The 14242-nt window shown below is 53.7% G+C and overlaps 1 protein-coding gene across 3 annotated transcripts; it reads left to right on the plus strand.

Moving 5' to 3' along the window:
- Positions 1-2530: 2530 nt before the first annotated feature.
- On the plus strand, positions 2531-14128 carry PEX6 (peroxisomal biogenesis factor 6). 3 transcript variants are annotated; one of them, XM_061196202.1, is made up of 18 exons: positions 2531-3457; positions 4987-5150; positions 5625-5708; positions 8766-8868; positions 9223-9356; positions 9992-10103; positions 10470-10678; positions 11052-11247; positions 11445-11521; positions 11671-11803; positions 11885-12090; positions 12201-12262; positions 12486-12594; positions 12895-13011; positions 13135-13212; positions 13365-13504; positions 13699-13876; positions 14040-14128. In XM_061196202.1, the coding sequence occupies exons 1-17, from the start codon at positions 2576-2578 to the stop codon at positions 13833-13835; spliced, it is 2943 nt and encodes a 980-aa protein (XP_061052185.1). In that variant the 5' UTR covers positions 2531-2575; the 3' UTR covers positions 13836-13876; positions 14040-14128. The 3 variants fall into 3 exon arrangements, with proteins under 3 accessions (XP_061052185.1, XP_061052184.1, XP_061052187.1); XM_061196201.1 differs by having other exon boundaries at positions 13699-14128; XM_061196204.1 differs by having other exon boundaries at positions 11052-11214; positions 13699-14128.
- The last annotated feature ends 114 nt before the right edge of the window (positions 14129-14242 follow it).

Consider the following 14242-nt stretch of genomic DNA (forward strand, 5'->3'; position numbering starts at 1 on the left):
TTTGGACTCACCCCACCATCCTCCCAGTCCTTGGTTCCTCTGAGAGGCAGGGGACAGAGCCACATAATAATTTAGAACTATCAAATGGGAACTACAATCCTTGTGAATTCAGGTACCTAGTACATTCTTTTTTTTTTTTTTTTTTTGGCTGTGTTAGGTCTTCATTGCTGCGCGCAGGCTTTCTCTAGTTGCAGTGAGTGGGGACTACCTTCGTTGCGGTGCTCGGACTTCTCATTGCGGTGGCTTCTCTTGTTGCAGAGCAGGGGTTCTTTGCGCAGTCTCAGTAGTTGTGGTGCACGGGCTTAGTTGCGGCATGTGGGAACTTCCTGGACCAGGGCTCAAACCTGTGTCCCCTGCCATTGGCAGGCGGATTCTTAACCACTGCACCACCAGGGAAGTCCATCTTTTTTTTTTTTTTTAATATTTATTTATTTGGCTGTGCCAGGTCTTAGTTGCGGCACACGGGATCTTCGTTGCCGCGTGCAGGATCTCTAGTTGTGGCATGCGAACTAGCATGTGAACTCTTAGTTGCAGCATGTGGGATATATTTCCCCAACCAGGGATCGAACCCGGGCCCCCTGCATTGGGAGCATGGAGTCTTAGCCACTGCACCACCAGGGAAGTTACCCTAGTACACTCTTGCAAGCTGTTTTAAAGATGTAGAACTGGGCAATTTCAGGTTTAGGACTAGGAAGTATAATCAAACATTTAAAAAATATTTTCTTGTCTCTCTAGGGAATAGAAATACCTTATAGGGACTTCCTTGGCGTTCCAGTGGTTAAAACTTCACTTTCCAGTGCAGGGGGTATGGGTTCGATCCCTGGTCAGGGAGCTAGGATCCCACATGCCTCACGGCCAAAAAACCAAAGCATAAAACAGGAGCAATATTGTAACAAATTCAATAAAGACTTTAAAAATGGTCCACATCAGACTTCCCTAGTGGCTCAGTGGTTAAGAATCCGCCTGCCAATGCAGGGGACATGGGTTCGAGCCCTGGTCCAGGAAGATCCCACATGCTGCGGAGCAACTAAGCCCGTGCGCCACAACTACTGAGCCCGCGCTCTAGAACCTGTGAGCCACAACTACTGAAGCCCGCATGCCTAGAGCCCATGCTCAGCAACAAGAGAAGCCACCACAATGAGAAGCCCGCACACCGCAACGAAGAGTAGCCTCCGCTGGCCACAGCTAGAGAAAGCCTGCACACAGCAATGAAGACCCAACGCAGCCAAACATAAATTAATTAATTAATTAATTTAAAAACAATGGTCCACATCAAAAAAAAAAACCTTATAACATGTAAATCTAATAGTCACCGCTCAGATTTTCAGGAATGTAGAATGTACAAAGTAGAAGACTGCCTCAAGATGAAGGAAAGGAGAAAGTTAGGCAGGGAATGCAAGGAAGAGAATGTAAGGTCCAGAAAGAAGAGATTGCCACCAACCAATTCACTGATTCTTTTTTTTTTTCTTTTTTCTTTTTGGCCACATCGCATGGCATGTGGGATCTTAGTTCCCCAACTAGGGATCAAACCTGTGCCCCCTGCAGTGGAAGCACGGAGTCCTAACCACTGAACCACCAGGGAATTCCCCAATCCATTGATTCTAAATGCAAGAATATTGTTAATAACTGGAAGTGTGGCAAGCCAGTGTCCAAGTGTTTTATGCACAGCAGTAGGGGTGGAGACAAGGATGAACTCTAAGTAACAGCACATGGGAAGCAAGCTGTTGGTTTGGTACTCATGACTGAAGCCTTGAACCTCTCTCTTCTGTCTGCTCTGCTGCCCACTCCTCTGTAGGGTGAAAGTAGGAATGGATCTCCAGTCTGCAAGGATTGGTGGGGGGGAGAGCATCTGGTTTTGGAGAGATGAGAAAGTGAGGCTACTTTGTCGGTGCTTCAAGCTTGGTGGGACTAGAACGAACAGGACAATAAACAGGACAAAAAACAATGGAACGTGGGTTTTGTGTAGGATGTGTTGGAACAGGTGTGGCAGCACCAAGCACTCCAGGGCTGCATGAATCACATGTAGTAATTCAGCCAGCAGCCACTACATATCCCCATAAGCCCGTCTGAGACAGTTTTATAATCCTACCACTCCCTCCTGCAACCTTCCCCACAACCCTCAAACCTCAGTGCCTACAGTTTCACAGAGTGGACTCCTTCCTAAACACTCCACCCACAGCTCCCAGCAGTGGGCCGAGTTTGGTGCAGAACACGATGACCGTTCATTGATCATTCAATAAACTGTTAAGTACATGCTATGGGGAGGGTAATTGACAGGACGTTACCCCCCAAGCAGGCGCGGAAGGTAAATCCCTGTAAACACTTCTCAAGTGGTGCTTGCGTAGACTATCCGACCACAGTGACTGTGTTACTGCCACCGAGGCACCACCCGGATCGATCCAAGGCGCAGCTCACCCTCCTGGAGCAAGCTCCTGCACCCGACGCCCCGCCCACTTCCCTCGCACCTCCCCTGACGGAAGCGGAAGCGGCGTGTGAGCCGCCTGAACGTCTGGCTCTCCGGCTCCGGAAGGCGCCTTCCTTCGCTGTGCTCTGTGCTTGTTGGTTTCCTGTCACCATGGCCCTGGCAGTCTTGCGGGTCCTGGAGCCCTTCCCGACGGAGACACCCCCGTTGGCGGTGCTGCTGCCGCCCGGGGGCCCGTGGCCTGCGGCGGGGCTGGGCCTGGTGCTGGCGCTGCGGCCTGCTGGGGAGAGCCCGGCGGGGCCGGCGCTGCTAGTGGCCGCCCTGGAGGGACCGGGCGCGGGCACCGAAGAGCAAGGGCCGGGGCCTCCGCAGCTGCTGGTTAGCCGCGCGCTGCTGCGGCTCCTGGCCCTGGGCTCCGGGGCATGGGTGCGGGCGCGGCCGGTGCGGCGGCCCCCGGCGCTGGGCTGGGCGCTGCTCGGCACCTCGTCTGGGCCCGGGCTCGGACCGAGAGTCGGGCCGTTGCTGGTGAGGCGCGGAGAGACCCTGCCAGTACCCGGACCGCGGGTGCTGGAGACGCGGCCGGCGTTACAAGGGCTACTGGGCCCAGGGACGCGACTAGCTGTGACTGAGCTCCGTGGGCGGGCCAAACTGGGTCCGGAGACTGAGGACAGCAGCCGGCCCCCACCCCCGCCGGTGGTGTCCTCCTTCGCGGCCTCTGGCACAGTCCGGCGACTCCGGGGAGTTCTGGGAGGGACTGGAGATGCACTGGGGGTGAGCCGGAGCTGTCTCCGTAACCTCAGCCTCTTCCAGGGCGAATGGGTGTGGGTGACCCGGGCTGGAGAGTCATCGAACACTTCCCAGCCACACTTGGCCACGGTGCAGGTCCTAGAGCCTCGCTGGGACCTCTGTGAAAGGCTGGGACCCAGCTCTGGGCAGCTGGGAGAGCCCCTCGCTGACGGACTGGCCCTCGTGCCTGCTACTCTGGCTTTTAATCTCGGCTGTGATCCCCTGGAGGTGGGAGAGCTTAAAATTCAGGTAGGATACCAGACTGAGGTCAGGAATGCTTCCTCATCTTTATCCCCTCTTCTTTGTCTTGACTGAATTGGAAGATCAGAGCTGTAGAATTTAGGTCCCTTACTCCTTAGATCTTGGACTTTTCACTTAATGCCTCTTAGCCTTGTTTAACCATTCTCTACAATTAAAACATGTTGGTGGTGCATGGGAAGGGCTTTCACGATTTGGGTGAAAGGTGAAAATTACGGTCAAATTACCACATGTATATATTAATCTACTAAATCTAATCAGTTGTTTGTTGAATTGCTGCAGTGTATCCAGTATTGTACTGGGTAGTATGGAGAATGATACCTCCAGCTTTTGCTCATGCTATCCTTGACTTCAAGTTCCTTCCTATTCTTTTAGCCTCCTCGGTTAAAATCCTACCATCCTTTCCTTGAAGGCCCATCTAAAGGTGGCACTATCTTCTCAAAGCCTTATATAATCTCACCACCACAAATTTAACATTACTTCTTCTTACTATAGCATTTCGTATTGTACTTTTCAGAGAGCATTTATTTTATTGTTTTGTTATGATCATGTAATCTGTCTAATCCTCAGTTGTACATTGTAAATTCCTTGAAGGGAAGGGCTCTTTATTATCTTTAGTGCTTGGTGTTTAAGTTTAATATTTTATTAAATATATCCAGGAGGAGTTTTTGCTTTCTGCCTTTAAGAAGCTTACTTCAAGAAGGTAATTATATTGGGGGGTACAAATATAGTCTACTGTTTAATTAAGCACCTGGATGTATGGTTTAGGCCTGCGCTGTCCAGTATGGAAGCCACTAGCCCCTTGGTGGCACTTTAAATCAACTGAAACTAAATGAAGTAAAAAATTCAGTTCGTTGATTGCTTTAGTCATATGTTGAGTGTTCAACAGCCACATGTTAATATAGAACATTTCTATCACTGTAGAAAGTTATATTAGGTAATGCTGGCATAGCCAGTTAGTGCTATGGGATGTCAAGAAGAGATACAAGATATGCACGAATGGGAGTCAGATGTGGATTTCCTTCTGAATGGAGGAAAAATACTGGAGTACTCAGACTGGAGCTCATTCAGCTAATGCAGCCCTTTCAGCTTCATTGTGATCATATCCTTTAACTACAGCCTGAATTCAGAGTGTCCCCACTAATGTCCAATTAATATTCCCAGTGGCTGCCTGGTGTCACTCAAATGACTTGTGGGCATTAAATGTCTTTACTATTTCACTGGCTCTGGGCCAGTATAAAGGTATTACAGAATGGTTATCTTTCCTGGTGAACTTTTTGGAGGGAGACTCAGAAAAGTCAGAGTCAGAAATCTCTTCCTGGTGCCCATTAGAAGGAGAGGTTTCTGTTTTCTCAGGAAGATATAGGTATTCAGCTCTGCTACCTTAGGTCTCCTCTCCCACAAGCCTTATGGTTATGGGAAGGATAAAGGATGGAAGCAGAAATATTAATTGCTAAGGGATTGGGTAGAGCCTGACTCCTTGGGAGAAGGTTATAAGGTGGTGGTTATTTCTCTAATAGAGATACTTGGAGGGCTCCAGCACCCCTGAAGACAGAGGAAGCTGCTCAGTGCTGCCTGGGCCTCCGTTTGCCAAAGAGTTACACATCGAAATTGTGTCCTCTCCTCACTACAGCACTAATGGAACTTATGACCATGTTCTTTACCGGCACTTTCAGACACCCAGGTTAGCTGTGTCCCCCTTTCAGGAGGATAGAACCTTACCCTCATTGCTCTCCTCCTATCCCATGCCTTAGATTCAGGTACCACAGAGCATCTGATTTTAAAAAGCCACAGTTTAAGGCAATACTGTGGCTAGAAGCCTCTTGCTGTGTCAGGCGGACAATAGAAGAGTAATCTGGACCAGGAGGTGAATCCAGGCCTCCTAAACTGAGAAACCACTTTGATTTGGGAGGACCCCAAAGCAGCAGGGATCCTGCTTTGCCCATCTCTGGTCTCTGATCCCCTCTCTAGCCTCTCTGCCATTTCCTGCAGCTCTTTCTAGGTCAGACTTGTTCTCTGTACAACTGCTTGGGATCTCTGGTTGGGCAGTAGGCCCCTAAGAAATAGTCTGCATGTTGGGGTTGGCTGTGCGGGCACGTGTCAGACCCATGCTGTTGACTCCCATCGTGAGCTGACCAGGGCCACTGCTGTGTTACAGGGCAGTCCAGGAAGGGGATGTTCTGTGTGTGCCAACAGTCGGGCAAGTAGAGATCCTGGAAGGAAGCCCAGAGAAACTGCCCAGGTATGCAGCTGCCTCCTTTCCTACAGCTGGGATTCTTAACCTGGGTGCAGGAGTCCTCAAGTTGAATGGAATAATTTTCTGCATAAGAACATTTTGTTGTTGTCACACATATTTCTGGACAGAAGGCACATACCTTCTTCAGGTTCTCAAATAGGCGTGTGACTGAAAAAAGAATTAAGAACCACAGCCTACTAGCTTTGGGGGGGTGTTTATCCTCAAATCGATTGGTGGTCCTAGATAAAGTAAAGCATTTAGAACAGTTTCATGGCCTAGACCAAGGTGGGATTCCTTGCTTTCCATTCTTAACCAGTGTTGTTTAGGCCACACCTCCCATACACTCAGCAGGAGGAGACCCAGGCCCTGATTTCTACCCTAATGGATGGAATGTTCACATGCTGCTTTCAATCCTGTCTCCCAAGGCAGGGGAGGGAGGGATTTCTTCTCTCCTTGGGAGGCCTTCCCTCTTTCCTTATCCTCAACAGAATGAGAAATAGAGCATAACTGAGCTAGGGACCCAAAACAAGGAGTCCAACCTTTCTCCTCCTCCTGTTGACTCTGACTACAGAGGTTGCATGTAAAATGGTGAGGTGAAGAATTCAGAGACCACTTGGCCTTATGTGAAGGGGGAAGAACGTGTAGCTCCACACCCCAGGACTGATTTCCTGTAGGGATTTACTAGAAGGAGAAGACAGCTGGTAGGCACACTAACCCAACTTTCCAGGAAATCTCATTGAGGTGGTGGGACCCGCCTGCAGGAACTTGGGCATAAGAGCCATAGTGCCCAAGGTCCCGGGCCGAGCCAGCCTGGGCCCTCTGCCAAGAGAGGGACGCCTTGTCTGGAGCGCCTGATTCGTCCTGGGTCGGTATTCAGAGCTGGGTTCCGGCCAGCACTCTGTCTCCCCAGTCTCAGGGCTATGGTACCCAGAGGAAGGGGCTGGTAGTGCCCCATGTAATCCCACTTGGCGCTGCAGGGCACCTCTTTGAGCTTTCCCAGTTCAAATCTACAACTGGGGCCTGGTGGAGAATGCCAGGCTGCTATCCGTCACTTCCTACTCTGTATCCCATCTTAAATATAGCAAATGTCTATGAGCTAGCTTTCTGTAGGAAAACTGCAGAATGCCCACCCTTTGTACTTTGAAAGGAAAACAGGCACTAGGCCCTTCTGAGACAGACTGGCAAGCCCGTCCTGTTCCTGGACCTCTGCCGTTCCAGCCCCCTGGAGACCTGTCTCCCTCCTCTGGGTGCTGAGCACACGGTTCTTCCCCCCTGAGCAGGTCCTGGAAAGCAGAGTTGGGGTGGACAGGTGGGTCCAAGGACAGAGATGAGTGCTTTAGCCCCACTTCTTGGACTTGGTAAGGGAAGCCCTGCAGGGAGGCTTCTGTGATCCCTGGCAAGGAAGTCCACTGTAGCCCCTTCAGACTCCCCAGCGTTCTGCTTTCCCACACCAGGCCTATGGGTTCCAGCTCCACTGTTTCCCGTCTGGCTCTCGGGAATGCAACCCGGTGTTCCCCAGCAGTGTCCAGATACGTTCCAGAGGTCTGGCCCGTGTACTCACTGAGGTGGTCCCTCCATTCTCCGTGGAAGAGGGGTGGGCATGTCTCCCTCCCCCCTCCCCTCCCCAGTGCTGTTCCTCCTTGGATTCTGCTGCCTGCCATATGCACTCTGACTCAGGAGGTTCAGCTTGGTTGAGAGTCTAGGTTATGGACCCACCCATCATTTATTTATTTATTTATTTCCATCATTTATTTATAATGAATAACAGTAGGACAGTTTTCCTTATGTTCTAGTTTTTACCACAATCACTGCCTATGGTTATAGTTACAAGAGTTTCACAATACTAACCTGGTATGCTTCCCCCTCCACCTGAAAGCATTCCCACCCCCACCCTCCTCTGCTGCCAGAGGGAGCAGTTCTGTGACTGTGCGACACTGAGCAAAGGAATCTGCACCCTGATTGGACCTTAAAGAGGCCCAGGTTGTGTGATTGCTGTGCTGCCTGAGGATTAAACATGGGACTAGTTCATTTCTTTATCTGGAAAATTGGACTAGTGACTGCTATCTGCTACCCACCCCCTTAGTAGGCTGAGTAACCCTAACTCACTCTGACACTAGCCAGTGACTGCACAGCCCTGGTTATGGCTGGGAGCTTTCGAAAAATACAAATGCGTGAGTCCCACCCCAGACGTATTGGAGCAGCAGGGTGAGGCTGGGATCTGTGCAGTCTTTATTTTTTTCCAAAGGAAGGAAAATGTTAATTTTTAAATTGAGATATAATTCACATACCATAAAATTCATGCTTTTAAAGTGTACAATTCGGTGGCTTTTAGTATATTCTCAAGGTTGTGCCATCAACATCACTAATTCCAGAACATGTTCATCACCCCAGAAAGAAACCCCTCCCCATTAGCAGTCACTCCCTGTTCCCTCCTTCCCTCAGCTCCTGGCAGCCACTAATCTCCTAAATGGAATCATACAATATTTGAGAGATGTTGATTTTTTTTTTTTAAGTTTCACAGATAATTCTAATGTGCAGCCAAAATAGAGAATCATTAATCATTAAATGTCATTATGAAGGAATCTGCCTGCAATTAGATTTTGTGGATGCTTGAATAAGAGCCGAGGGACTCTTTCCTCTGAGGTTTTGGGTGGCCTTGGTGGGTTCGTATTTGAGGGAGAGACTGTGTTCTGAAGCCAGTGAAAACAGTCAGATGGTCACTGCTTGGTGCAGGGGTGGCTTCTCCCATTGGAGTGGGTGGGCAGGCCATTTACCTGAAGAAACACCCTCAGGTGATGTTGTCATGAGGGATGCGGAGCACAAGCACGGTTCCTGCTCTCAAAATGCATATGATCCAGTCAGGGAGATAAGAAAGACCATCTGCTTTCCTTTTCCTCCACGTCCCCCCCTTCCTCCCCGCCTCCGCCATGTCTAGGGACATTTATTTGTGCTGCTCTTGAGTGTGTCCCTGCAGTGGACCTCTGACTGAGACAGCCACCTTGCCCTTGGGGAGGGGTGTGTGTGGGCTCTAGATCTGGGGTTCATTGGGCCTCTTTCCTGCAGGTGGCGGGAGATGTTTTTTAAAGTGAAGAAAACAGTTGGGGAAGCTCCGGATGGGCCAACCAGGGCCTACGTAGCTGACACCACCCACACCTCCTTGTACTTGGTGAGGCCCTAGCGGTGGGGGTAGACTTGGGGAAAGGAGCAGAAAGAACTTCTAGAGAACAGACTTGTGGTTGCCAAGGGGGAAGGAGGGTGGGGGAGGAACGGACTGGGAGTTTGGGATTAGCAGATGCAAACTATTATATATAGAATGGATAAACAACAAAGTCCTACTATATAGCATAGGGAACTATATTCAGTATCCTGGGATAAACCATAATGGAAAAGAATATGAAAACTAATGTGTATATAACTGAATCACTGCTGTACAGTAGAAATTAACATTGTATATTAACCATAAAATAAATTAAAAAAAAAAAAACTTCTAGAAACTAAAGCTTCCTCCCACCTTTCACAGGTGGGTTCTACCCTGAGCCTTGTTCCGAGGATCCCTTCAGGTGAATCCACTCCCTGGAGCAGCTTGTCTCCTCCAGGCCTGGAGGGCTTGGTGACCGAGCTCTGTGCTGCCCTGAAGCCCCGCCTCCAGCCAGGGTGAGTGAGGCCTCGGTGTGAGAAAAGCCTACTCAGAACAACCCTGGAGGAGCGGCAGGCCAGACAAGTAGTTCCTAATGCCCTGTTCAGAGTGGAATTAGATGGACCTCCCTCCAACTGTTAGGCCCAGGCCACTAGCCCATGTCCTTTCTGTAAGCAAATTCCCAGGCTCCTTTCCTGGGATAACCACTGTCCTCCAAGGTCAGCTATGGAGGAAGAATCCACCAGGGACAACTGTCTCTGAGACTGCCATTCCCCTTGGGGAGCCCACTAACCATCCTGACCTTCACCATCCTGTACCTGAAAGACCCAGGTCCTCATACCACTGGCCTAAGTGTAGCCACACACGCCTCCCTAATTCCACCCAGTACAATCCAAACCAGACAGAATAGCCAAGGCTTTCTTGATGACAAAAGAGAATTAGTCTCAGCTGCTGGATATGCTCCATGCCCCTGCCAGAGTACCAAGGTGGTGTGGGAAATATGGCCTCACCATGTGGCGACAGCCCCGGGGGTTGGGGAGGGGGTTTGCTTCAAGGACGGTGTCTGCTTTCTGGATCCAAGGGGCCCTGTGTCACTGGGGACTCTCACATTTGGGCAGAGTGGAGGAAACAAACGTCTCTTCTCTGGTTGCAGGGGTGCCCTGCTGACAGGAACAGGCAGTGTCCTTCTACGGGGCCCCCCAGGCAGTGGGAAGACCACTGCAGTTGCTGCCGCCTGCAACTGCCTCGGGCTCCACTTACTGAAGGTGAGGGTCCCTGGAGAGTAGATCCCAACCACGTCTCCTCCCCAGCCCGGATTCTCCCTCTCCCCCTGGCTACAAGCCTGACCCTGCCACCTCAGCCTAGTGGGCCAGTGGGTCAGGCATGGTCCCATGATGCTGAGCTACTGAGAGATGCTTTCAAGAAGGAGGATGCTCCAAGGTTTTGGTGGACAGTCCAGGAAATGAGGTTAGGGTAAAGACGTGTTAGGGCTCAGCCAGTGTTACCTTCCGCCCCCATCCCTGCCCTCCAAAAAGAGATGGCCTGTACCTTCTTGTGACTCCTCCCCCCATTCTTCTGCCCCAGTCACCCCTGCCCCCTTGCTTACAGGCCCATCGGGACCCCCTCCCCAGGTGCCCTGCTCCAGCCTCTGTGCAGACAGTAGCGGGGCTGTGGAGACAAAACTGCAGGCCACTTTCTCCCGGGCCGGGCGCTGCCGGCCTGTGGTTCTGTTGCTGACAGCCGTGGACCTGCTGGGCCGGGACCGTGATGGGCTAGGCGAGGACGCCCGTGTGGTGGCCACACTGCGTCGCCTCCTCCTGGATGAAGACCCCCTCACCAGGTATCATCCAGCGCTGGGCCTGGAAGGGGAGTCCAGCCCTCTCTTCCCCACCCCCTCAGTGGCTTCTTAGACATCTGCTGCCCATCTGGCTGCTCTCCAGGCAGCCCTGAGCTGAGGGGCATGGGGGTACCCAGAGGGAGGAGGATGCAGTCCCTGGTATTTCTTGGGGGACACTAAAGCACAGCCTCTGCCCTCACTGAGCGCCCTGTGTGGGGGGGATGCCCCATCCAGGAGACTTTGGGGCGCCCATCTCCCTGTCCCATCTCAGCCCTACCCTCCTCCCTGCCCTCCTGCACCAGCCTCAGGACGAGGCAGTGCTCAGGGGCTGCCGGCCACCTTCTTGCCCTGAGTGCTGCCCACTCCCTGTCTGCAGCTGCCCTCCCCTGATGGTCGTGGCCACCACAAGCCGGGCCCAGGACCTGCCTGTGGATGTGCAGACAGCGTTTCCTCACGAGCTGGAGGTACCTGTGCTGTCAGAGGGGCAGCGGCTCAGCATCCTGCGGGCCCTCACTGCCCACCTCCCGCTGGGCCAAGAGGTGAACCTGGCGCAGCTGGCACGGCGGTGTGCAGTGAGTACCCAGGCAGGATATGGGCCGCCCTGCACTCTTTGCCGGGGGGACTCAGTCCTGCTGCCATGCAAGTGTGCAAGTGAGGGTAGAAAACCCGGGGCATCAGTGATGGGCCTCTGCTCCAGCCAGGGGTCCAGCCCCCCAAGGGTTCCTACCTACTGTGCCCTGCTCACGTGTCCTCTCCTGTGGTTCCCCAGGGCTTTGTGGTAGGGGATCTCTATGCCCTTTTGACCCACAGCAGCCGGGCAGCCTGCACCAGGATCAAGAACTCGGGGTAAAGAAACTGGGCACAGGAGGGGCAAGGTGGCAAGAGGCGGTATGAGTGGGTAGGGGCTGGTGAGGAAGGGAGGAGGGTGAGGGCCCTGATGGGGAGGAGGCCTCAGGTTAGGTCCTCCAGAGGCCTCCCTGGATTTTCCTTTGCAGCTGGGCAGGTGGCTTGAGTGAGGAGGATGAGGGGGAGCTGTGTGCTGCTGGCTTTCCTCTCTTGGCTGAGGACTTTGGGCAGGCGCTGGAGCAGCTGCAGTCAGCTCACTCCCAGGCCGTCGGAGCCCCCAAGGTAGACACTCCAGGTCCTTGGAGGTGGGACCGGAGCTCCCTCCACCAGCACGTGCCCAACTGTGCCCTTTCCATCTCCTAGATCCCCCTGGTGTCCTGGCACGATGTGGGTGGGCTGCAGGAGGTGAAGAAGGAGATTCTGGAGACTATTCAGCTCCCTCTAGAGCACCCTGAGCTGCTGAGCCTGGGCCTGAGGCGCTCCGGCCTTCTGCTCCACGGGCCCCCTGGCACGGGCAAGACCCTCCTGGCCAAGGCAGTAGCCACTGAGTGCAGCCTTACCTTCCTCAGGTGGCGAGGGGGCCTGGCAGGGAGGGCGGGTGGATTGGGGGCAGCGGCAGGAGGTGTGTTGTGTGTTTCTGCGTCTGAGGAGTCTCACCCTCTCCCATCCCCTCCCTCAGCGTGAAGGGGCCCGAGCTGATCAACATGTACGTGGGCCAAAGCGAGGAGAATGTACGGGAAGGTGAGTGGGGGGTGGGGGCAGGGCTTCTGGCCCCTGAGCCGCCCCTACCCTCAGGCTGCTCTCGGTCACTGCTAGTCTTCCTCTCCCCAGGTCAGGTTCCTGCTGGGTGGGGCCTCTTACCTGAAGTGCTAGTGATGAATTGTCAACATGGTTTTCCCTCCCCGTCTCCTGACTTCAAATCCCCCTGGGCTTCCCCGTCCTGTGGGCCCTTCTCTCTCCTAAGTGTTTGCCAGGGCCAGGGCCGCAGCTCCATGCGTCATCTTCTTTGATGAACTGGACTCCTTGGCCCCAAGCCGGGGGCGAAGTGGAGACTCTGGAGGTGTGATGGACAGGTGGGGGTCTGAGCCAGAATGGAGTCTGGGGTCCAGGACAGAGGGATGTGAGACAGGTTGCACTAGTCTTTGGAGCCCAAAGAGTTCCTGCCCTTCTGGTTCTGTGATAGTATAACAGAAGCTAAAAGGGGCCGTGGAATTGGGTGTGGGGCATTGAGGAGATGGGGGCCTGTGTGGAGGAGTACACAAGGCACAACCCGGCAGGGGGCCATGTGGAGACAGCCTGCAAGGAGCACCACAAGCAGGGCAGAGGCTGAGGATGCACCCAGCACTCTCTCACCTTCACTTCCTCCTTTACAGGGTGGTGTCTCAGCTCCTGGCCGAGCTGGATGGGCTTCACAGCACTCAGGATGTGTTTGTGATTGGAGCCACCAACAGACCAGACCTCCTGGACCCTGCCCTTCTGAGGCCCGGCAGGTGTGCACCCCGTACCTTTCACCTCCGCCAGGCCCATTTGGGCCTGTCCCTTGACCCCCATCCGGTGCCTCTCCACCCTCATGCCAGGCACGCTGGCACTCACGCCCACCTGTCTCCCTAAAGGTTTGACAAGCTGGTGTTTGTGGGAGTGAGCGAGGACCGCGCCTCCCAGCTGCGTGTTCTGAGCGCCATCACGCGCAAGTATGCCCTGTTAGAGGGAGACCCCCACAGGGCTTGGGCCTTGGGATGGTTAGGGGATAAGTGCAGAGTGCACAATAAGCTGGTCAGGGATGCCTTCTGACAGAGTAGGGGATGCCAGGTAAGTCTCTTTCTTTCCTGTATCCCCACAACAGATTCAGGCTCGAGCCCTCTGTGAGCCTGGTGGACGTGCTGGACCACTGCCCACCCCAGCTGACGGGCGCAGACCTCTACTCCCTATGCTCCGATGCCATGACAGCTGCCCTCAAACGCAGGGTTCGGGACCTGGAGGAAGGTGAGCCACTCACCAGCCCCAGAGGTCAGCCAAGGACCTAGTGGGCACCAGGCCTGGTTCTGGATTTCAGAGGAGGGACTGTTGACCACTGGGGGACTCTGGGCAAGAAGGTGCCTACCAGGGTGCTCCCCTGCTTGGGCAGAGACCACAGCCTCTGTGCCCCAGCTGGCCTCACCTCCCCTTGTCACCCCCAGGCCTGGAGCCCGGGAGCTCGGCACTGCTGCTCACCATGGAGGACCTGCTGCAGGCTGCGGCCCGGCTACAGCCCTCGGTCAGCGAGCACGAGCTGCTCCGGTACAAGAGCATCCAGCGCAAGTTTGCTGCCTGCTAGGAGCCTCCTGCAGCCTGGGACCCTGCCCACAGGGGCTAAAGGTATCTCCACAGAGACCTGAGAGAGCAAAGGCTCTTTCTCAGGCCAGTGCCACCGACCCACCTGAATGCTGCCTACCTCCAGGCACTCCCTTGAGTGCCGAGTGGCATCAGGAGCCCCGAGAGAGCTCAGGAGGCATCCTCTTCCCACCTGTCCGCCCTCCAGGCCAGCTCCAAGACTAAGGCCCCTCTGCTCAGGAGGAAGGATCAGGTCCTGAGGGAGCCCCATCTGTGGCTGAAAATAAAGCGTATGCCGCCCCCTGCTGGTGTTGTGGTCTAAAAGGTTGGCGTGGAGAAGAGCAAGCCGGTGGCGGAGTAAACTCGGGAGGGCAGGGTGGGCACCGCAGGAGCCTGATCCTTCTGATACAA

Source organism: Eubalaena glacialis, chromosome 7, assembly GCF_028564815.1.
Source record: "Eubalaena glacialis isolate mEubGla1 chromosome 7, mEubGla1.1.hap2.+ XY, whole genome shotgun sequence".
Taxonomy (NCBI): domain Eukaryota; kingdom Metazoa; phylum Chordata; class Mammalia; order Artiodactyla; family Balaenidae; genus Eubalaena; species Eubalaena glacialis.